Source organism: Prunus persica, chromosome G6 (assembly GCF_000346465.2).
Source record: "Prunus persica cultivar Lovell chromosome G6, Prunus_persica_NCBIv2, whole genome shotgun sequence".
NCBI classification, from domain to species: domain Eukaryota; kingdom Viridiplantae; phylum Streptophyta; class Magnoliopsida; order Rosales; family Rosaceae; genus Prunus; species Prunus persica.
In genome coordinates this window covers 14675661-14698740 of record NC_034014.1, presented here as the reverse complement: position 1 = coordinate 14698740, position 23080 = coordinate 14675661, and the positions used below count along the sequence as shown (strand labels likewise).

General features: G+C 36.0%; 1 protein-coding gene across 1 annotated transcript; it reads left to right on the top strand.

Moving 5' to 3' along the window:
- Positions 16493-22913, top strand: LOC18775452 (ribonucleoside-diphosphate reductase large subunit). The gene is made up of 17 exons (XM_007204880.2): positions 16493-17010; positions 17344-17405; positions 17491-17578; positions 17662-17925; positions 18051-18291; positions 18374-18450; positions 18549-18719; positions 19759-19851; positions 19949-20098; positions 20197-20283; positions 20457-20621; positions 20704-20823; positions 21065-21267; positions 21373-21522; positions 21608-21755; positions 22266-22349; positions 22438-22913. Exons 1-17 carry the CDS (start codon positions 16783-16785, stop codon positions 22531-22533), a joined length of 2427 nt encoding a protein of 808 aa, XP_007204942.1. The 5' UTR covers positions 16493-16782; the 3' UTR covers positions 22534-22913.

The window sequence follows — 23080 nt, the reverse complement described above, 5'->3', positions numbered from 1 at the left end:
GAGAGGAACCAAAAAGATAAAGACTAGGGCAAAGGAAAGTGTTTTGGAGGCAGTCAGAGCAGAGAGGAAATTTTTTTTTAAACAATTCAGTCAACTAATTCCCAACTTTGGTCCCAACTTGCTCGGTAAAACTCCAATTACTCCAATTCCTCCAATTCCTCAAGAGCAAAGCCCAAAAAATTCAATGTCTGACAAAGCAAGCTGCTCTAATGTGAGACCCATTCTTTTGGAGGAAGACAATCCACTACTACAAAAAGTGAAAAAGAAGACCAGAAAACAACGACGGTCTAAGTGAAAACCGTCGTGGTTTTTAAAAAGACGACGGTTCTAAAAACACCGTCGTGTAATACCACCTTAGACAACTAAAAATGGAGATTTAAATGGCTGTTCAAAAACAACGACGTACCTAATTAAAAAACCGACGTCTATTTGAAACAGATTTCCGCAGTGTAAAATCAAAGCCAACAAAGAACGGCATAAGTTATGAATCGACCGACGTAGAAAGTAAAGACGACGATTTCAATAAAAGCCGCCGTTTTTACTCATAAAATAACACGACGAAATTTTCGTATAAGACGCCGTATAATTACAAACAAATCGACGGCTTTAAAATACAAAATGTCGCCGTATTAAATTAATTTACAACGACGAAAAATATAAATATATCGACGTTATTCTCGTATAGTTCTACGACGTTATCTTTAAATCGTACTATAAAATTTAACGTCGTATTTATTAATTTTATACGTCGTACCTTTAATTTAAACCGTCGTCTTAATAAGAATTTTTGTTAACAATTTTTTCCTTTATTTTCTTATCCTACGTCGGTAGATCTACTTAATGACAAGAATTGAAATCTGTCATCCAAAAAAGAAACTTAACATAATCCAGAACATTAATTTCCTTCATTTTAAATTTCCTCCGGAAAAAAAACTCTATTTATAACGCACTGTAATTGAAAAATAAACTGAAAGGTCACGGGAAAAAAATTTCTATTCATAATTTAACAATTCAAATCCACGTCGGTTATATTAAACCTAACGACGTTAAATGAAAAGATTCCACGTCGCAAAACAAATATTGCGTCGTGTTAGTTTATGGTTTCTTTAATAGTTTCAGTTTCTTTAACAGTTTGGTCCTTTATCTTTCTGCAGGACTTGTATAGTTTAAAGCATTGACTTGTATAGTTCAGAGTATAGTTCAAAGCACTGATTCGATTGCTCATGCTTTATCGCATTCATGAAGCCATTTCTATTCTTTATCGCATTCTTGAAACCCATCTTCTTCTTCTGAAGCTCTACGGATAAAGGAAGAGGCTATCACAAATCTGACGGATCTTCTTAGCCAAGAAAATCAAGCAGAGGATCAGGCACATCTGATCTTCAGATTTCCCTGAGAAGCGAACTTTCCTTCGACAGCGAGTGGAGACCAGGCTTGCATCTCTTTTGATGGAAAACAAGGAGTATTCAGAAGCACTAAATGTCCTATCAGGCTTGATCAAGGAAGTGAGAAGGCTAGTTGACAAGCTTCTTCTTGTGGACATAGATTTGATGCGAGTAAGCTCAATTTCTCTTTGAGAAAGACATCCAAATTACTGTCTTTGAGATGTGAGAGACAGTGTCTCTGAGAGAGGAAGAACTTGGAACCCTAAATGTAAACCGAAAATGAATGAAAGCGACAAATTTATAGAATAAATTTTTAAAACCAACGGCGGTCCTTACAAAAAAACCGCCGTTTAAATTGCAAAATCAACGTCGTTATTACCGACGTATATTACATAAATCCACGTCGGTACATTAATAAAACCGACGTGTTAAATGATCTACCATGACGCGAGTTATTACTTATGTATTTTAATTTTTGAGTTTACTACGACGGTACCTACAACACTACTGTCGTACTTATTTACTACGTCCGAAGTTAAACGTACTGTCGTATTTTGTAATTTATACGTCGTAGTTATATGTAACCGCCGTATTATTTTTTGAAATGGTTTTATATGTAAGCAACTTTTCGTGTACCTGTCTTACACATGCACTGTTTCCAAACCCGATTAAAAATTTCAATCTCCCAGAGAAAACTTTTAGACTTTTTTCCTTGTCAGAGCACTTTCAGAGTATCTCATCGTCTTCCTCTCGTCTTCTTCGTCGTCTCTAAACTTAAACATCGATCATCTTCCTCTTGCTTTCATTGCACGCAAAAGGTAAGCTTTCATTTTCACTATTTTGGTTGCTGTTTTGCATGCTCATACGTTTTTTGTTTGAAAAATCTTTTTACCTTTTTTCTGGCCAAAATCATTTTACTTCTTTCCAAGTTCGAAAAAATATACAGACAAAGAGGGAAAGTTTCCAACTTTGAAGACAACTACCTCAACTAAATAATACGACGGTAGCTTCTTATTTACGTGGTTAAATATGTAGACCACGACGGTTCGTCAGTCGTTCTAGCGTCGTCTGAAAATTGACAAAGTTGTTTTTAAAATTATAGTCTTTTTTTTATTTGCTTGTTTAATTGCAGGTTTGATTTCTCTGAACAATGGTTTTTGTTTTTCCCTAATTTGATAAAATATAAAGAAAAAGAAATTAGGGTTGGTATCTAATATAGACGACAGTATCTTATTGTTTTACGTCGTGTGAATGTTAATACCACGACGTCATATTAAAATACCGTCGTCTATATAAGATTCCAAAAATCTCTTTCTTGGCCTTGTATTTTATCAAATTAGAAAACAAAAACCATGGTTCAGAAAAATCAAATCTGCAATCAAACATTCACAGAGAAAGAAAGAAGGGTTTTGGATCCTTATATAGACGACGGTATATTACTACTGACGTCGTGTGAACATCAATACCACGACGTTATATAAATATTCCGTCGTTTATAGTTAATTATTACGTCGTTTGTAGTTAATTATTTCGTCGTTGTTTAATTACCTTGGTTTTAAACATTTATTACGTCTGATATTATTTCATTGCGTCGTTTAAAATCATATCATACGTCGTCTTTTATTAATAACCGTCGTTTGTGTTCTTAATCTTTTCTTGAAATATTTTCACTTTCAGTTTTGTCTGTAAAAATGGTTTCTCACCAAGACCAAAGTAAGGATTCTGGCTCCAACAAAAATGGAGGTAAGGAGCAAGTACCTCCTCAAGAGAAGTCTTCGAAGATAATGAAGTCTTCGAAGAAGATGAAGTTTGCTTCATCATCTGCTGATACAGAACCAACCAGCGCGACAACAATCTCTGATGATTTAAAGGCTGGTCGAGGTATGAGCACAATGCCTCGTGTTGTGAAGAGAAAACTTCAGAAACTGAGGCCAATTGTTGAGTACAATAAAAGGGGGAAAGGAATTGGCCAAGCACACAGTGAGATGCAGTCCTATATTGGTGTGTTGGCACGCTCCAGAGTCCCACTTGTGGACTTGAAATGGGCTCAAATCCCCAAGGATATAAAGGAGCAGATTTGGGAAGCAGTTGACATTGCTTTTGTAGTAGGTCAAGGGGGCAAGAACTCTGTCTTAGCTTCTGCTGCCAAGAAATGGAAGGATTTCAAGTCTACACTAACGAGGCATTATATCCTTCCATACACCAATGACAGGGAGAGATTAAGCCAACCCCCTGAAACATATAAATTCATAGAGAAAGCACAATGGGATGCCTTTGTAGCTTCAAGGCTATCCAAAGATTTTGAGTCTGTGCATTCTCAACATGCACAGATTAGGGAGAAACTCGAGTACAATCATCGATTGTCTCGAAAAGGATATGCTGGTTTGGAGGATCAATTAGAGGAAACCATGCCTGGGGTAGAAATTGATCGATCTACCTTATGGAAGAGAGCTAGACAGGACAAACATGGTAACATCCCTGATCCAAAGGTGGCAGAGAAAGCAAAATTAATTGTAAGCCTACTCACTCTGTTTTAAATTTTTATTAAACTGTGAATAATTCTTATTACGTCTTATGTTATATTTTGCGTCGTGTGAATGATATTACCACGTCAACATTTTTTAAAACACGTCGTTAAAGGTCTAAATAGGAATCACAACTCTGTTTTCTGTAATTATAGCATAAGATGTCGGTGGTTCAATTTCGCGTCGTCTTTATTAAATTACTACGTCGAAATGTTTTAAACAACGTCGTTAAAGGTGTGAGTATTGAATCATCCCTCTGTTACATAAGACGTCGGTGGTTTATTAATTTCGTCGTTTTAAAAATCTAACCAAGTCGGTATAACTACCGTCGTGATAAATTATAATAACGTTGATTTATATGTTATTGCGTCGTATGAAATTATATAATACGTCGTTTGTATATAAATAACCGTCGTGTGTTTTTGTTCTTACTTTTTTATATATCTTTGTTTCAGGATGATTTGCAAAAACAAGTCTCGGAAGGCAAAGTCATCGTCTCTGGCAGCAATGATGTGCTGACCATGGCTTTGGGCCCCGAGCATCCAGGCAGAGTCAGAGGAGTAGGTGCTGGGATCTCACCAAAGCAATATTTCAATTTACCCAAACCACAGAGAGTGAGCTTTGACGACCGTTTGAAGGACAGTTTAAGAGTTCTCCTTCAAGAAGAGACTAGAAAGATGGAGGCTAAGGCAAGGGAAGAGGCTTTAAGGATGGAGGCTAGAACGAAACAATTGGTAGAGGCTGAGAGGGAGCATTTCCTGAGTCAGCTTTCCCAATTAATTCCCAATTTTGATCCAAGCATGCTTAAACCCAGAATTAGCCAAAGTCCCAAAAATCCAATGTCTGAAAAAGCAAGCTGCTCTGGAGGTGATGTGAGATCCCAGCATTTTGAGGATGATATTGCCAAAAATAGGAAACATCAGGAAGAAAAGATAACATATCTGAACTTTGAATTGTCTGTTTTTTTAAAAACCATTAGACGTCGTTATTATTAATAAAACCGTCGTTTGAAATACATACCACGACGATTTTAAAAATAAACTGTCGTTTGTATTTCAATACCACGTCGTATTTAGTTTACTTGTTTTACACGCCATTAAACGTCGTTATTTTTAAAACTTTGTGGTTTTTAGACGACGGAGTTAATCATTCCCTACGTCATAGATGAAGAGAATAAAGAAGAAAAACAAGATGAAAAGCAGAAAGAAGATGACGACCAGGTATGTTCACATAACTTTGCCTTTTTTATTTGTTTTTCAAAATTCCAGATGTCGATATTTTTCTTTAAACCGTCGTTTGTTTACAACTTAGACGGCGGAATTATTTTCTAAGACGTAATAAATAATTCACCACGACGGTTGTTTCACCGTCGTTTAAAGTGTTTTCAGACGACGTTTTATTCCTTAAACCGTCGTTTTTATTGAATTACCACGTCATTTTTTTTATTTCTTTAAACAGGTTACTAAAGTTGTTGATTATTCAAATATGGAGGCGCCATCTTCTTTACAAACCCTTTGTCGTTATGTGGAAACGACACTCGTGCCTCAGGATAAGACCCTGCACTTTACAATTGATAAGGAGGTCTTTGGTCTAGAGCGCGATACCTTCCTCCTGCCTGAAGATATTACACAATTTGCAGGCATGGAGGAAATAGGAGCTACAGTCATTTCTGTATATATGAGGTTTGTCATTCTACAATAATACGTCGTTGGTTTATTTATTGCGTCGTCTTAACTATCTAACCACGTCGTTAGTATGTACCGTCGTGATAAATTTATTATAACGTCGTTGTCTATTTCAGTACGTCGTGTGAAACCTTATAATACGTCGTTTTGTTATACATAACCGTCGTGTGTTTTTTTTGCGCTGACTTGTTTATATTATTTTATATATTTAGGTACTTACACGATGTTTTAAAACAAGCAAATATGTGCACAATGGTTGGCTTTATCGACCCTGCTACAGTTAGTGCCAGCTCTGGCACAATAGCTGACAGATCACGAATGGTAGCATCACGACTTCAGAAGACTGACGGTGAACAGATTTTCCTGATGCCTTACAATCCAGGGTTAGTCTCCTTAACAGGATTTTGTTTTTATGATTTTCAATAAATGACAGCGTATAAACTAACCACGTCGGTGTTTTATTTTATTGAGTCGTTTGAAACGACTAACCACGTCGGTAGTTATTTATCGTCGTGATAAATATATAATGTCGTCGATTGCTACTTTATTTCGTCGTGTGAAATATTATAATACGTCATTTTTGTAAATAAGCGTCGTTTTTATATTAATTTTGTGCAGCCGTCATTGGATCTTGCTGATTGTAAGAGCAAAGAGGGAAACAGTCTATTTTCTGGATCCTCTGCCAGGATATCGTGTGGTCGATGAAGAGGCCAAAAACATCGTGAACAGTGCCATAAAAATTTATAATTCCCACATAGCCAGATCAGGCCGTAAGGCAGTCATTTGGAAAACTCTGTCAGGCACACCAAAGCAACCCAGCAATGTCAAATGCGGGTATTACGTGATACGCTTCATGAAGGACATCATCATGGATCCTTCCTTGGGGTTTGAGAAGAAGGTAAGAAGAAATAACCTTCAAACATTTTACGTCGTTTTTTGTATTATCAACGACGGTCATGTAAAATTACCGTCGTTGAATAGATATACTACGTCGGTTATGGTCGTCTGTGATTGAATTTCCTTTTATTTATAAACCCTAATAGTCATTGTTTTTATGCAGTATGCGAAGGGAAAACAGGAAGAGCCATACCCCCAAGAAGCAATTGATGAAGTCCGGAATGAATGGGCAGAGTTTGTTTGCCTTCAACTTAAATAGGGGAATTATTGAACACTTGATATTTATGTATAATGTACAAATTTTGTCTATAATATATAATGTAAAAATTTGTTGAGGTTTTCTTAAAGTAAAAACAAAAACAAACATACAAAATGCGTTACCGACGTGTAATAATTTTCCAACGACGTAATAAAGTCAAAAGCCGTCATTTTTTGTGGTTTCGTTTTAAACAAATCCGACGTAAAAGGATATTTAGACGACGTTCTTTGAACAATGGAGTCGTTTATGGTTTACAACGTCTTCAATTTCTTAAGGGTTCAGGGTAGTACTTTGTAACGACAGCGGTTAAGTCGAGGAATATATATTTTACGTCGGATAGTTAAATATCGGACATCGTTTCTCATTTAAACGACGTCATTTTAACAACTTAGTCGTCTCTTACAATTTACAACGTCTACAATTTATTAACACCGACGTGGTTTGTTGTTGTGATAAGAATATTTTATTATTTTTATATCAAAATATTCAAAATAAATTTAAAATAAATCAGAAAAATGCAAAGTCAACTCCTATGAAGTCATTGATATATTTTCTTCCCCCTAAAGCTTGAAAAAATTCATTTTGAATAACAAAAATTTAAAATGAACATCCAAAACAAAATTGTTTTGATGAGTCATAAAATCACTTCTAGTTTTATGGTTTAGGGTTTAGAGTCTAGGGTTTAGAGATTAGGGTTGTTATTTATTGGGGTTTATTTTTAAAGTATAATTTTTGGGTAGTCTAGGGTATATATTAGGCTGTAAAACCATAAACCCTTTTATAAACTTAATTTTTAAAATTATATAATTTAGTTTTAAGGGTTTAGGGTATTAATTGTTAACGACGGTGGTTGAGTCGTGGAATACATATGTTACGTCGTCCAGTAAATTATCCGACATGGTTTCTGCGTTAAACGACGTCATTTTAATATGTAAGTCGTGTATTATTATTTACAACGTTTTCAATTTCTTAACCCCGACGTGGTTTTTCAGTCGTCTTTATATCAAAATATTGAAAATAAATTTAAAATTAATCCGAAAATGAAGCGTCAAAATAAACGGCGTTACGTTCAGTGTTTCCGTTGTGGAATATTACATTTACGTCGGTTCTTGTAGAACTTTCGCCATGGTTTTTCTTTCGACGTTTTAAAGAGCGCGCGCTCTAAAAATTTTCGCGCGTCCTAAATTTTTTTATATTTGGCTCTTATTCTTATTCTTCTAACCCTGAACCCTAAAATTTTCAGATTTCGTGCAACATAACATTTCGCTCTCTCACTTCTGCTCTAATTAAAAGTTGCTCTAATTAAAAGTTGCTCTGTCACTTCTGCTCCGTCGAATCTGTGAGCTCGTCCAACCTGTAAGTACAAACCCTATCTTCCCCTTGTAAATTCATTGAATGATATTAGGTTGTTTTGTTAAAGGGTTTTAGGTATATGCTTTGCGATCTGTTAATAATGTGCTTATAAGTATGGGTTCATGGATTTTCTGTTTAATGGGTTCATGGATTACATTATCTGTTATGTTGAATTGGGAATGGATTTAATTTTGTCGGATCTTTTAATCACCCTATGTTATGTTGAATTGGGAATGGATTTATTGTTTTCATGCTTGGTTTCATGTATATGTTGTTTTCTTGCTTGGTTTCATATATATGTTGTGTTCTTAATGGATTTTGGGTTCTTGAAAATAAACTGAGACACGACGCCTTTTTAGGCATACGACGACGATTACACGACGGTTTATGAAAAAACCGTCGTTGTATTAATTATACACGACGGTGTTTTCATAAACCGTCGTTTGTATTACTTATATTAGACGACGTCTGTTGAAAATCCGTCGTCTATATATGCCAAATACGTCTGTTTTTGTTTAAAACCCGTCGTCTCTGTTGTGTATTACTTGCTATTAGATCTTTGTATAATCTGCTATAGTGATGGTCATTGCCTGTATTTTCACTTTATTATAGATAATAGGTTATAGTGTCGGAGATGGATAAGTCATGGATGCACTCGGATAGAAGATCGAAGGCATATGAGTTTGGGGTGGAAGCATTTTTGAACTTTGCTGTAGAAAATCTTCTAACTACAACACATATCCGTTGTCCATGTGTTAAATGTGTTAATTTGAAGTTGTTTGGGGTTGGAATTATAAGGGATCACTTATACTTTAATGGAATTGACCAAAGCTATAAGAATTGGACATTTCACGGAGAACCTTGGGAAGCAACTACTAATGCTAGTAGAAATGTTGAAGAAGATGATGGCCACAGTAGGTACAGTTTTGTGTCTGAAGAAATTGATATGGATGATAATGATTTTGGTTCCGATCCGTATGAGTTTGCCAATGTGATTGGGGATGGATATCAACTAGTGTACCCTGGTTGTAGAAAGTACACGAAGTTATCGGCATTAGTGAAGTTGTATAATTTGAAGGCAAAACATGGGATGAGTGATGTCTGTTTTACAGAATTATTGATACTTCCAGGCGATTTGCTTCCAGAAGGAAATACAATACCAACCTCTATGTATGAGGCTAAAAAGACTTTGTGTGCATTGGGGCTGAGTTATGAGAAAATGCACGTATGCCCCAATGATTGCATCTTGTATAGGAAGGAGTATGACAATTCAACTAATTGTCCTACTTGTGGTATCTCAAGGTGGAAGGAAGGCAAAGATTCAATCTTGAAAGAGGGTGTGCCAGCGAAGGTGGTGTGGTATTTTCCTCCAATTCCAAGGTTTAAAAGGATGTTTCAATCACATGAGACAGCTAAGAGTTTGACTTGGCATGCTGCTAGAAAATCAATTGACGGTCAGATGTCTCATCCGGCGGATTCCCCGTCTTGGAAACTTCTTGATGATAAATGGCCTGAGTTTGGTAATGAGCCGAGAAACTTGAGATTGGCTCTTTCATCTGATGGATTCAATCCCCACAGTTCTCTAAGTAGCAGATATAGTTGTTGGCCGGTTATCTTAGTTACATATAATCTCCCTCCATGGCTGTGCATGAAACGAAAGTTCATGATGTTAACCTTATTGATTTCCGGTCCTAAACAACCCGGAAATGATATAGACGTCTACTTGGAGCCTTTGATTGATGATTTAAAATCTTTGTGGGATGGGATTAGAGGAGTGTATGATGCACATAATGGAGAATACTTTACACTCAGAGCTGCATTAATGTGGACAATTAATGATTTTTCCGCCTATGGAAACTTATCTGGTTGTGTTGTTAAAGGATATAAAGCTTGTCCAATATGCGGCGATGATACACCTAGTCACAGGTTGAAAAATGGCCACAAAATTTGTTACATTGGGCATAGAAAATGGTTACCAATCAATCATCCATATAGGAGGCAACGTGCAGCTTTTAATGGGAAACCTGAATATGGCATACCTCCCGAGCCATTAACCGGAGAAGAAGTGCTGCATATGGTTGAAAATGATGACAGAGTTTGTTGGAAGAAGAAATCAATATTCTTTGATCTCGAGTATTGGAAATACCTTCCTGTGAGGCATGCCCTAGATGTTATGCACATTGAGAAGAATGTTTGCGATAGTATCATTGGTACATTGCTGGAGATCCCTGGAAAAAATAAAGATGGGATTGCTGCTCGATTAGATTTATTGAACATGGGGGTCAAAACTGATTTGCAACCCGAGTATGGAGAAAGACGTACTCGTTTGCCTCCTGGGCCTTGGAATTTGTCAAGAGCAGAGAAGAGAGAGGTTTGCAATTCTTTCTATGGTATGAAGGTCCCTGAAGGTTATTCTTCAAATATTAAAAATCTTGTATCTTTACAAGATTCAAGACTTCTTGGCCTTAAATCACATGATTGTCATACCTTAATGCAACAATTGCTCCCTGTGGCAATTCGTTCTGTTTTGGAGAAGCCTGCAAGGTATGCAATAACTCGTTTGTGCTTCTTCTTCAATGCTATATGTGCAAAGACTGTTGATGTTTCCAAGCTAGATAAGTTGGAAGAAGATGTAGTAGTTACTCTGTGTTTGCTTGAGAAGTACTTTCCCCCTTCATTCTTTGATATCATGGTTCATCTAGTAGTACATCTTGTCAGAGAAGTTCGTCTATGTGGGCCAGTATATTTTAGGTGGATGTATCCGTTTGAAAGATATATGAAAGTGCTGAAGGGGTATGTTCAGAATCGTACTCGTCCCGAAGGTTGCATTGCTGAGCGGTATATAGCTGAAGAAGCGGTAGAGTGTTGTACTCAGCATTTATCTGATGTTAGTACAGTTGGAGTGCCTTCAAGCCAAAAGATGGGACTTTCAAAGCCATTATCAGGTTGCACAGTGAGCGTAGTTGATCAGGACCTGTTGAATCAAGCACATCTATATGTCTTGGAGAATACGGAGGAAGTCCTACCTTATATCGAGTACGTATGAGCTTTATTCTTTAAGTTTCCATTTTAAATTATTTCTTATGTTTATCTTCTATATTTAGGACCGTAATGCTTGAATTTTTCGTGTCATGTAGGCAACATATGATTCACATCAAGACTGCTTATCCAAAATTTAGAAAGAGAACAAAGTGGCTGCAGGATAAGCACAATAGCACTTTCATTCAATGGCTACGCTTCAAGGTATATATTGTTGAATAACATATTTCTCTTTTAATTTTCTTCTTATTTATATGTTAGATTGAATTAAGATATGATTAATTTGCAGGTTCAAAGTGAACTTGAGGAAGACAATCATGGCGTATCAGAAAATTTAAGGTGGCTAGCAGCTGGTCCAAACATGTCAGTGCCATTATATAGGAGCTATCTTATTAAAGGTATTAAATTCAATATCAAGGCACAAGATGATGTGCGGACAACTCAAAATAGTGGAGTTTATTTACTTGCACATACCATGCAAGTTGCTAGTGCCAAGGATAAAAACCCAATTCTCTCAAATATGGGTTTCTATGGTGTCATTCAAGAAATTTGGGACCTTGACTACCAAAAGTTTACAATCCCAGTCTTTAGGTGTGATTGGATAGATAGTTCTGGTCTTGTAGTCGACGAACTTGGATTTACCCTTGTAGATTTGAGTAAAATTGGACATAGGAATGACCAATTTGTTTTGGCTTCTCAAGTCAAACAAATATTTTTTGTTGACGACCCGATGCATCGTGGTTGGTCGGTAGTGTTATCAATGCCTAATAGAGAATATAATGATGTTATTGGTGATGAAGTCTTAGGTGATGTGATAATTGAGTGTGAGCCATTTACTAGAGGGATGCCAAATGTTGACACATTTGATGAACTGGTAGGTGAGTTAGGCGGTCAAAATATTCGAGATGGGTGTGAAGATATATGGATTGAATGATGCTTATGTAATTGGCAGTGTATGACATTAATTTTGTAATATATTGTAATGCGATTTCTTCACTTTCTACGTTCAAATAAAACACGACGTTATTGTGAATCAGTTATTCAGCATATTTACCGACGTCTTAAAGCAACGTAACAATGAAGAACCACGACGCTATTGTGAAGCAATTATTCAGGATATCACGTCGGTGAAGGATTAAGAACCGCCATGTAATTCAGAATAACACGACTCCAATCCCATAATACCGACGTCTAAAAAACGAGATATATAATCTGAACGTTAAAAAATACGACGTCATCATACATTTTCCACGTCGTAAGTTCTTTTATAAACGAAGAGGAACGAAATGAATTCCAACGGAAGTTCATTATAACCGCCGTTTAATAACAATTAAACGACGTTATTTGTAATACGGCTCTCATCATAATCTACGCCGTCTATATGTTCTGTAATACGGCTCTCATTTATTTGGAACCGACGTTGTTTAGAAGTTCAACGTCGTCTATATTATTAAGTGCGTCGTGAGTAATGAATACATATAAATACAACGTCGACTATATAAATGTATACGTCGTAAATAATGACACTGACAACTATTTCCACGTCATCCTTTTTAGAAAAATCGAAGTGGAAAATTTATTTCACGACGGTTTTTTGTAAATAAGAGACGTAGTAGATTTCAATAACGTCGTCTTCTCATGTATTTAAAGACGTCATATTTTTTCTTGTCGGGTAAATTATATTTAACGGCGTAGTATTTTAGTTGTCGTCGTTGTATGTATATCTTGCGGCCTTGTTCTTTTAATATGTGTCATATTTTTCCTTTTTAACGACGGTGATTTTTTTGAGTTGGTCGTCTATTCTCATCCTCGACTTTTTTCTAGAACTTTAGCAGACTAAACACGTCTGTTTTTATTTTTTTCCGACGTTGTTTTATTTAACAACGTCTAATATTTATCGTCGTTGTTTGTTTCTGAAAATAGGACGTATAAATTTTGTAATACGACTCTCATATATTTGTTACCGACGTTGTTTAGTGTTTCAACGTCTACTCTATTAACATATACGTCGTAAATAATGACACTGACAACTATTTCCACGTCATCTTTTATCGAAAAATCGAAGTGGAAAATTAATTTTACGACGGTTGTTTTTATATATGCGACGTAGTAGGTATCAATAACGTCGTCTTCTAATGTATTTAAAGACGTCATATTTTTTATTGTCGTGAAAATTATATTTAACGTCGTCGTATTTGTATTTTCGTCGTTGTATGTCTATCTTGCGGCCTTGTTCTGTGTCATATTTTTCCTTTTTAACGACGGTTTTTTTAGAGAGTTGGTCGTCTATTATCATCATCGATTGCTTTTTTTAGATCTTTTTGCCGTACAAAGACGTCATTTTGTATTTGTTGATGACGTTGTATATTTTAACAACGACGGTTATTTAGCGTCGTGGTTTATGAGGGAAAAGATGACGGTGGATTCCACGACCATTGAAAAACCCAATACACGACGGTGATTTACCGTCGTCTTTTTGCTTTTTTGTAGTAGTGATCCCACGAATGATGCTGATGCTACTGAAAAACGGCAAGATGAAACGGTAAAATCTTTGACATTTGATTTTTTTTTTAAATTTTAAATAGACGTTGCTTTCAACTGTCGTCTCAGTATTTTACGACGTCGATTTTTTTTTTTACAAACCGTCGTCTATTTTTAACTAGACGACCTTTATATTGTGTAGCGACGTTAGAACATTTACACCATGACGGTTATGTATTTATCGTCCTTTATTACCTTTACCCCGTTAGTATGTTCTAGAAACCATCGTGGATATTATATACCACGTCGGTTTTGTTGGTTTGTTAGAGTCGATTATTTTACTTGATGTACAAACTAACTTGTATTTATTTATTTATTTCTTGTAATAGGATCTCTCAAAGCTTGACATGCCACCTCCTCTGTTAGCCCCATGTCAATTTGTTGAGACCAAGTTGAAGCCTGCTAATGAGACCATTTGAATTCACATTCCAGAGGAAGTGTTTGGCACTGAGCATGATACCTTCCTCTTGTGTGAAGATATTTTATAGTTTGCTTCCATGGTTGAGATTGGATCCACAGTGATTGCACTATACATGAGGTAATTCCAGAAATCCATTTATTTTTATTTTTATTTTTTACATTTCCTTTCTTTTAAATTAAAATCTCATTTACTTGAACTTCATATATTTAGGTACCTATTTGACTATTTAAAAATGGCAAATATGGTAAACCTTGTTGGCCTCGTGGACCCTGGACAAGTTAGCTCTCAATCTGGAATGTTATCTTACCGTTAAAAATATCTCTCCGACTGCCTGAAAAACACAGATGAGGATCAATTTTACTTGGTGCCTTATAATCCAGGGTTAGTCCCTTTAATTTTACTTGGGAATCAATTTTTTTTGGGTAGTATATTTAACCTATATGGATCATTATGTGTAGGGGTCATTGGGTGTTAATAATTGTGATGTTGACTTTGATTCAAATGGGGAAACACCTATGAGTACTCTAGATTCATCTCCATGGTTCAGTTTAGCTAGCTGGCTATCTCATATAATACAAATCATAGCATAGGGTGCAAAGAACAACCGCATTATTTTGAAGTCTCAAATTGTTAAAGTTGGAAGCAAAATGTGAAAAACATCCATGCTTTGGACACGAACACGATGAAAATCTTGATAAGCATGTCAATAAAGATGAGGATAATCTTAAATAGTGAGACCCAAAGATTCAAAAGTCGAAAGGTCGAGTAAAATAGAATTAAGAGTCTTTGGAATCTAAAGCCATCTAAACAGAAAGGTTCATCTAAAAAACAAAGGTTAGTAGTTAATCAACTTATTTTTGTTCAATATTTGCTTTATACTTTGCATTATGTCAATCTAATTATTATTTATAGTGTTCAAGGGATTCCAAATCACCCACTTCGATACCAAGCTATGCATCCAATGTTGTCCAATTACTCATTTATATATCCACAGGTTTGTTATCTTAATTTATTGAATTCGCTACACAGAGTTGTCTATATGTTTGTTGGTTTTAAGTTTCATTAGCATATTTTTAATTGTTTGATTAACCTATAGTAAAAGAGTCAATCAAGACCTCAAGGACTACCTCATCAACTGAGATTTTCAAATCCATCAATATCTTAGATCAATTTTTTGCATTATTGGTAGGAAAGGGTAGTAAGAAGGAACGACATGAAATTGTTCTTTTTTGTGTGTCCAATGCCATGACATAATGCATGACATAACTAAGCTTTCTATAATTTTCTCTAAAATATTTTATTTATAAATAATAAAAAAAGCATTTTGGACCTAATGCAATATTATCATAATTTGTCGTTGAAACTATGTTATATGGTGTTATTCAAATATGTTATAGCCAAATTATAATATTGTAAGTGATTTGATTTTGATAACTTATAACTTGTGTAGAAGCTGTTGCCACGGTTGATGTAGTGAAAGGAAAAAAACAAAAACAAAAAAACAAATGCTGGAAAAATACTATATTTTATGAGTTTAAATATTATTTATACTTCGAGAGAGAACAATTTTTTACCACTACCCATGCGTAGGTTACCAAGAGTTTTTCATTTTGGCTTTTCATTTTTTTGTTTTGGTTAAGTAATCAAAGTATTTGGTTTAGTTAGATTCAATTCAATTGAAAGCCTCCTATTTAATTTTGATCACATGACTGCTAGTATGCTACTCATGGTGTCAACATGTGGGTTACGAAGGAGGAGTATGGTGTTCATGAGCTTTTTTTTTTCAAAGTATTCAAGAGTGTCATGTATGAACCCAATTCTTTTTTGAGTAATGATCCCGTTGTTGTCAATTATTGCGTTGTTATTTGCTTCCTTGATAATTAATCAAGAAAATGAGAAAGTTTGCTGAGTTAAGAGAAGGGTAAATCAAGAAATATTTTATTAAAATATTGTTTTTCTTTTATAATAATATTATTAAAAAAATAAAATTAATTATAGTTAAATTAATAGATATGTGTCACTAAAAAATGATAAAAATACACTTTGTATTTGTGTTAAAGTAGTAAGTAAAAATACTCTCACACGTCTCATATTTGAATTCAGGAAGCAAAGTTTTACCCCAAATCTTATCCAGAACTCAAATGTGATTGAATAAAAATGCTCAAACCTATATGTTCACACAGTTTGGGACGTCCATCGCCAATTCAAATTCAACATGTTATCAAGTGATCCAACGGTTGAGATGACCCCAACGCAGCCAAGACGAAACCGCGGAATAGCGCCAAAAGACACACCCGCTCTATCTTGTCTCTCATTCAAATCAATTTATGATGGACGTGGGCCCACCTTCCACCTAAGGAGCAACAAAACCCGAAACCCAACACCAATCCGAGTTTACCACTTCACACAGCCACAAAGTCACAACGCTCCAGTAAACTCAACAGTCAACATTCTTCCCCAACCCGACCATTATCAAATCTTCATTTTAGCGGGAAAATTGAAAAGCCCATCCACTAAAAATTTCCATTTGGAGGGAAACCTCAAAAAACAAAGAAAACCCTAACTCCCAACCCGCCCTCTTTATAAGCCTCTCATCCCAGAGTCTCCTCCTTGTTCACTTTCTCTTGCACAAGACCTGTTCGACGAAATCGTTCAGAGACAGAGATAGAGAGAGAGGATGTATGTGGTGAAGAGGGATGGGCGGCAGGAGGCGGTGCATTTTGACAAGATAACGGCGCGCTTGAAGAAGCTGAGCTATGGGCTTAGCAGCGACCACTGCGACCCTGTGCTGGTGGCCCAGAAGGTTTGCGCTGGGGTATACAAGGGCGTCACCACCAGCCAGCTCGATGAATTGGCCGCGGAGACTGCTGCCGCCATGACCGCCAATCACCCTGACTATGCCTGCGTGAGTCTCTTTCCTTCACCTTTTTCTCTCTTGCCTTCCTTTAGACTACTGATCTGGTATTTTGCTTCATTTTTGTGTTTGTCTCTGCGTGTGTCTGGATTTGTTTGCTTTAAAAAAAAAAAATTTAAGATCGGTATTTTGTAGTTCAATTTTCTATTATTTCTCTAATTGCTACAGTTTATTTTTCTATTGTTTTGGTTTTTCTTTTGTGAATCATTAAATGATTGATGCGATCTCTGTTTGGTGCCTGACCATCTGTATTTTGTTCATAGTTGACATCAAGAATTGTGAGATCTGTGGAGTTAATATACATTTGTTTGAAATTTCATGCAGTTGGCTGCAAGAATTGTTGTCTCAAATCTACACAAGAACACTAAGAAATCCTTTTCAGAGACGTGAGTTTAATCAAGATTCATTACTATTTTTCATCGTTTATTTCCTTTTGGTTTTCATGTTGATGGAAGTAGGTGTTCTGTGCAGGATCAAAATGATGTACAACCATGTCAGTGAGAGATCTGGGCTGAAAGCCCCTCTGATAGCTGATGATGTTTATGAAATCATTATGAAGGTAAATCTCTTTAGAAAATTGTGTTTGTTAGTCAACAAATGGTCTAGAAATCTGAAACAGTTTTTATTTGTTTTTGGTTTCAGAATGCGGCTTGTCTGGATAGTGAGATCATTTATGATCGGGACTTTGACTATGATTACTTTGGCTTCAAGACGCTTGAGAGGTCTTACCTCTTAAAGGTTCAAGGCAAAGTTGTAGAAAGGCCTCAGCACATGCTAATGAGGGTTTCTGTTGGAATTCACAAGGATGATATTGATTCGGTTATCAGAACATATCATCTGATGTCTCAGCGGTGGTTCACTCATGCTTCTCCCACCCTTTTCAATTCTGGAACACCAAAGCCTCAAGTATGTTTAGTGTTTTTTCTTATTGAATTTTTTAACCAATTTATTTATTATTTTTATTATTTTGAGACAAAGTTGTTTTGTTGTTCAAGTTTACTTACTTGATTCTTTCTGATTTGATTTGGCAGTTGAGTAGCTGCTTCCTCGTTTGCATGAAAGATGATAGCATTGAAGGCATTTATGATACTTTGAAGGAATGTGCTGTTATCAGCAAATCGGCTGGAGGAATTGGTGTCTCTGTTCACAACATTCGTGCCACAGGCAGCTATATTCGTGGAACAAATGGGACATCCAATGGCATTGTTCCAATGTTGCGAGTTTTTAATGATACAGCTCGTTATGTTGATCAAGGGGGAGGCAAAAGGAAAGGTATGGTCATCATTATATGGGGGTTTTATATTATATGTTTGAAGTGAGCCTTAAAATTGAACACTCTATCTGATACTTCTAGGTGCTTTTGCTGTGTACTTGGAGCCCTGGCATGCTGATGTATTTGAATTTTTGGATCTAAGAAAAAATCATGGGAAGGTATGTATATCCAGAATTGCTCTTCTATTGTGCGTAGTAGTTATGTTTGTTTAATTATGTTAGTTAATATTGATCATGTCTAATTTATTATCTCACAGGAAGAGCATCGAGCTCGTGATCTTTTTTATGCACTTTGGGTGCCTGATCTCTTCATGGAAAGAGTTCAAAATGATGGCAATTGGTCATTGTTTTGTCCTAATGAGTCTCCAGGTTTGGCAGATTGCTGGGGTGAAAAATTTGAAGAGCTTTACACCCGATATGAAAGAGAGGTATACCAAAATTTCCTTTGGCAAGACATTGGTTAACTTTATATGTGCTCTTTTCATCCTAGCAAGGGTGGCCAGGTGAAAACCCCCCACCAACTCCGGAACCACCACCTGGAGCAAAACATATTGACCACTGCATGTGGTGGATGGCTGGGCAAGTATGCCCACCATCTATTTGGTTTATTGCCCCAAATAAGGCTGGGTAGCAGCTTGCGCAACAGCAGCACCCTGCATGTGTCTTATTTTTCAAGTTTTCTGGGCAAAACGACATAACTTTATTAGAGGGCCAGCTGTGGCCCGAGAACCCCCAAATTTGAAAGAAAAGAAAAGGGATTAGAGGGCCAGCTGTGGCCTGATAACCCCGAAAATCTAATTCAAAGCATACTTTCCCCAAAGCAACCCAATTCCCCAACGGTAATTCTACCCACCCAAATCACTTTGCTGGTGTTATGATGTATTTAAGTTTATTATAGATGTAGGTTGATATTTTAGTAGGGTTTTTTAGTTCTTTTCTTTGCTCCAGTGTCCATTTATTTTTGGGTACTATTTCTTTCTCAATGATGTTTCCTGTAAAAGAAAAAGAAAAAACAATTTGAAAAGCTTTTATTTTTCAGCAGTGCTGAAGTGTTGGTTTCTGTTGAATGGGATCATGACGAAGATGCTTTATTTCATTGGTTCTTGTTTTGAACTTTAATCTTGTGTTCGACATGAGTGGTTGTGCCGTGATTTTGATATTCTTATTAATTTCTTGAAATGTATGTCTAACACTGGATCATAAACCTTTGATTATGTTTTAGAAGCAAGGCATGATAATCTTAACTAGCTGCACAAACAATTATTACATAAATTAATTATGTGTCTATTTTAAAGCATGTTCTTTTTTTATATGCTCTAGTAGGGAAAGATAAGTCCGATTTGCAAATAGTAAATTAGTGTTGATTTTACACATCTTTTTATGCATATTTTTTGTATAAAAAAATTTGTGATTCCTGGATCTGCCTCTTACCACTGGGATTTATTTACTCATGATACTTCTGCACAGGGCAAGGCCAAAAAGGTTGTCCAGGCACAGCAACTGTGGTTTGAAATTTTGAAATCCCAGATAGAAACCGGAACTCCCTATATGCTCTTTAAGGTGATTTATTTATTAAAATCTGATTCTCAGCCTTAAATCCATGTGCTTTTGTTTCTGTAATGTTTTGATCTTCTTTGTGTAATTGTTTTCTTTTCAGGATACTTGCAATAGGAAGAGTAATCAGCAAAATCTGGGAACCATAAAATCCTCAAATTTGTGTACTGAGATAATTGAGTATACAAGTCCAACAGAGACTGCTGTATGCAACCTAGCATCAATTGCTCTACCGCGATATGTTAGGGAGAAGGTGAGGCCCTATTGTTGTGCTTAAACTCACAATTGTTGATTGTTAGTTTTAGCTCTTTGATCTCATGATGTGGTATCATATACATTTTGATGTTGCAGGGTGTCCCTGTGGAGTCACATCCATCTAAACTTGTTGGTAGCAGAGGTTCCAGGAATCGATATTTTGACTTTGACAAACTAGCGGAGGTTTGATATGAGTTCTTATTGACAATTCCAATCAAAGTGGTTTTCTTATTTGTTTTCCTTGAAATTTTTTTTTCCTCAAAACTCAATCTCTAGGGGAATTTTTCTTTAATTCTTGAAACTGTCAGTCTAATAAAATATTGTCCTTATTATGTTTCTCTTGTTTTGTTTATTAGGTCACTGCAATTGTCACGGCAAACCTGAACAAGATAATTGATGTTAATTACTATCCTGTTGAGAGTGCAAAGACATCAAATTTACGACATAGACCAATTGGGATTGGAGTTCAAGGTCTTGCTGATACCTTCATCTTGCTTGGCATGCCCTTTGATTCACCTGAGGTAAGTCCTGTTTTCTATTTTGTTGCTTAATTTAAATCTTCAATAATTTAGGTTTCATAGTTGAATTTACTTTGAACTGTAGGCTCAGCAACTGAATAAAGACATATTTGAGACCATATATTACCATGCTTTGAAAGCGTCTTCTGAGTTAGCTGCAAAAGAAGGCCCTTATGAAACATATAATGGAAGTCCTGTGAGCAAGGTACTAATCTAAAAGGAGCTTTTGTCTCTTGCAGGTTTTCTATTCGCACATTCCTATTTTATTGCTCTCTTGTTGTGCATGCTTAAACATTCTCTGGTTGAGTGTAGATGGTTAAGGTTTTAAGGCAGTTTGTGGAGAACTTGCCTTTTCATTAATTTCAATTAACTTTTGTGTTCTTTGCATATCTGTTTGTTATACATTATACTAGATATTAGATTGTAATTGCCCATTTATTGTTCAGGGAATTATTCAGCCAGACATGTGGGATGTAACCCCTTCAGATCGATGGGCTTGGGCTGCTCTTCGGGAAATGATATCAAAGAATGGAGTAAGAAATTCACTTCTTGTTGCCCCAATGCCTACTGCTTCAACTAGCCAAATTTTGGGGAACAATGAGTGTTTTGAGCCTTATACTTCCAATATTTACAGTCGAAGGGTTTTGAGGTTTGCTTTGCCATCTCATTCTGTTCTTTTTTTTTTTTTTAAAATCTTTTTTTAAATTACTTCATTTTTATTGTATATGGCTTCTGTTTCGTCCCTTTCTCTCAGTGGTGAGTTTGTTGTGGTGAATAAACATCTTCTTCATGACTTGACTGAGATGGGTCTTTGGTCTCCTGCAATTAAGAATAATATAATCTATGAGGATGGCTCTGTTCAGAAAATCCCAGAAATCCCAGATGACCTGAAGGTCATTTACAGGTATGGACTTGTCATTTCCTAAATTCCTTCGTGAATTAGCTTGTTTGTTTTTCTACAATATGCTTAGACATTTTGCTGGAATCAGGACTGTTTGGGAGATCAAGCAAAGGACTTTGGTTGATATGGCTGTTGATAGGGGATCTTACATAGACCAGAGTCAAAGTCTTAATATACATATGGACCAACCCAACTTCGGGAAGCTGACTTCGTTGCACTTCTATGCTTGGTCAAAGGTAAGCACTACTTTTCCCTTTCATGGTACCATAGTACTTTGGGATTTAGATGCACAAATTGATTCTAGCTTTATAGTAAATTTCCGAAGTTCTGATGTATTTGTTCTGCCTTTTATATAGTGATGTGGCAGTGCATCATTAGGCATATGTGTTTCTTTTATGGTTGGACTTTCAAAATGTTTTTTTGTATTTGATGGTGCGTACAAGAATGTGTCTCATTTTGGCCGATGATCTGCTATGTCATGTGTTGAAGGGTGTCTAGTTATTTTTTTGACTGAATGTATAGAGACAATTTTGTCTGGAGCTGTTTTGTTCATTGTACATATTAGAGGTGGCCCTTCTTGGTGACATTGAATTGGTTGCAACGATTACTTTGCATATAAATAAATGCTGATTTTTGGCTATGTTGAAAATGGATCTGGTGCAGGCTTTTTCATTGTGTATTATGTGAAATTATAAATTATTTTCTTAGCGCATTCTAATTTCTTTCTTTTCTATGAACTATATCAGGGTCTCAAAACAGGCATGTATTATCTACGATCTCGTGCAGCAGCCGATGCGATAAAGTTTACTGTTGATACCCCCATTCTCCAAGTAATTTTCAATATCGTAAACTATCAACTATATGTCTTAGAACTGAAAAATAAGAATATGTATTAATAACTCTTGCTTGGGAATACAGGAAAAGCCAGAGGTGGTAGATGATGTTAGTACACAAAAGGCACAGATGGTGTGCTCTCTGACAAACCGGGAAGATTGCATGGCCTGTGGAAGTTAAGAGTGTGCTAAATAGTTTTTAAGTGCAAATTAAATTTGGAAGTTGGTATTTATGGAGGTTGAAGAGACGATGGATTTTGGAATTGGAAACCTGCTGATGAAATATCTCCTAGTTTCAAGTTTAAATGAAGTAAAAATGTATGTATAGTTGTAAGTTGTAATACTCATTAAACTGTCTATTTGTAAAACTGGATTTCCGATTCTCGTTAGTAAATCGTATGGAAATCAGCCGGCGTAACTACAATGATTTTCTCAAATAGTGATTTCACAGATTTTAACTGCCAAGTCTTTGTCTGGAAGGCCAATTGGGGGAGAAAAACTTATAGAAGTAAATGTAGTTTTGTGTAAATTATTGGAAAGAAAATGTTGGGTTGTGCTTGGACATACGATACGAGTACATTCAATTGTTGTGCAGTCCATCATCAAGACAGCCAAATGATACACAGAAATGTCTTCAAATAAAAGGCCAAGATCTCCAATTGGATAAAAATTTTCAGGAATAACATTATTTTGCTATTCAAGCTAATAATACTATGACGCGCTTGGAA

What these genes read in the sequence shown, in the direction of transcription:
- LOC18775452 (XM_007204880.2), top strand. Translation starts at nt 16,783, where the DNA reads ATGTATGTGGTGAAGAGGGATGGGCGGCAGGAGGCGGTGCATTTTGAC. An exon ending in AGGGGGAGGCAAAAGGAAAG is followed by an intron (nt 18,292 to 18,373) that starts GTATGGTCATCA and finishes TGATACTTCTAG; the next exon opens with GTGCTTTTGCTGTGTACTTG. An exon ending in CGCGATATGTTAGGGAGAAG is followed by an intron (nt 20,099 to 20,196) that starts GTGAGGCCCTAT and finishes TTGATGTTGCAG; the next exon opens with GGTGTCCCTGTGGAGTCACA.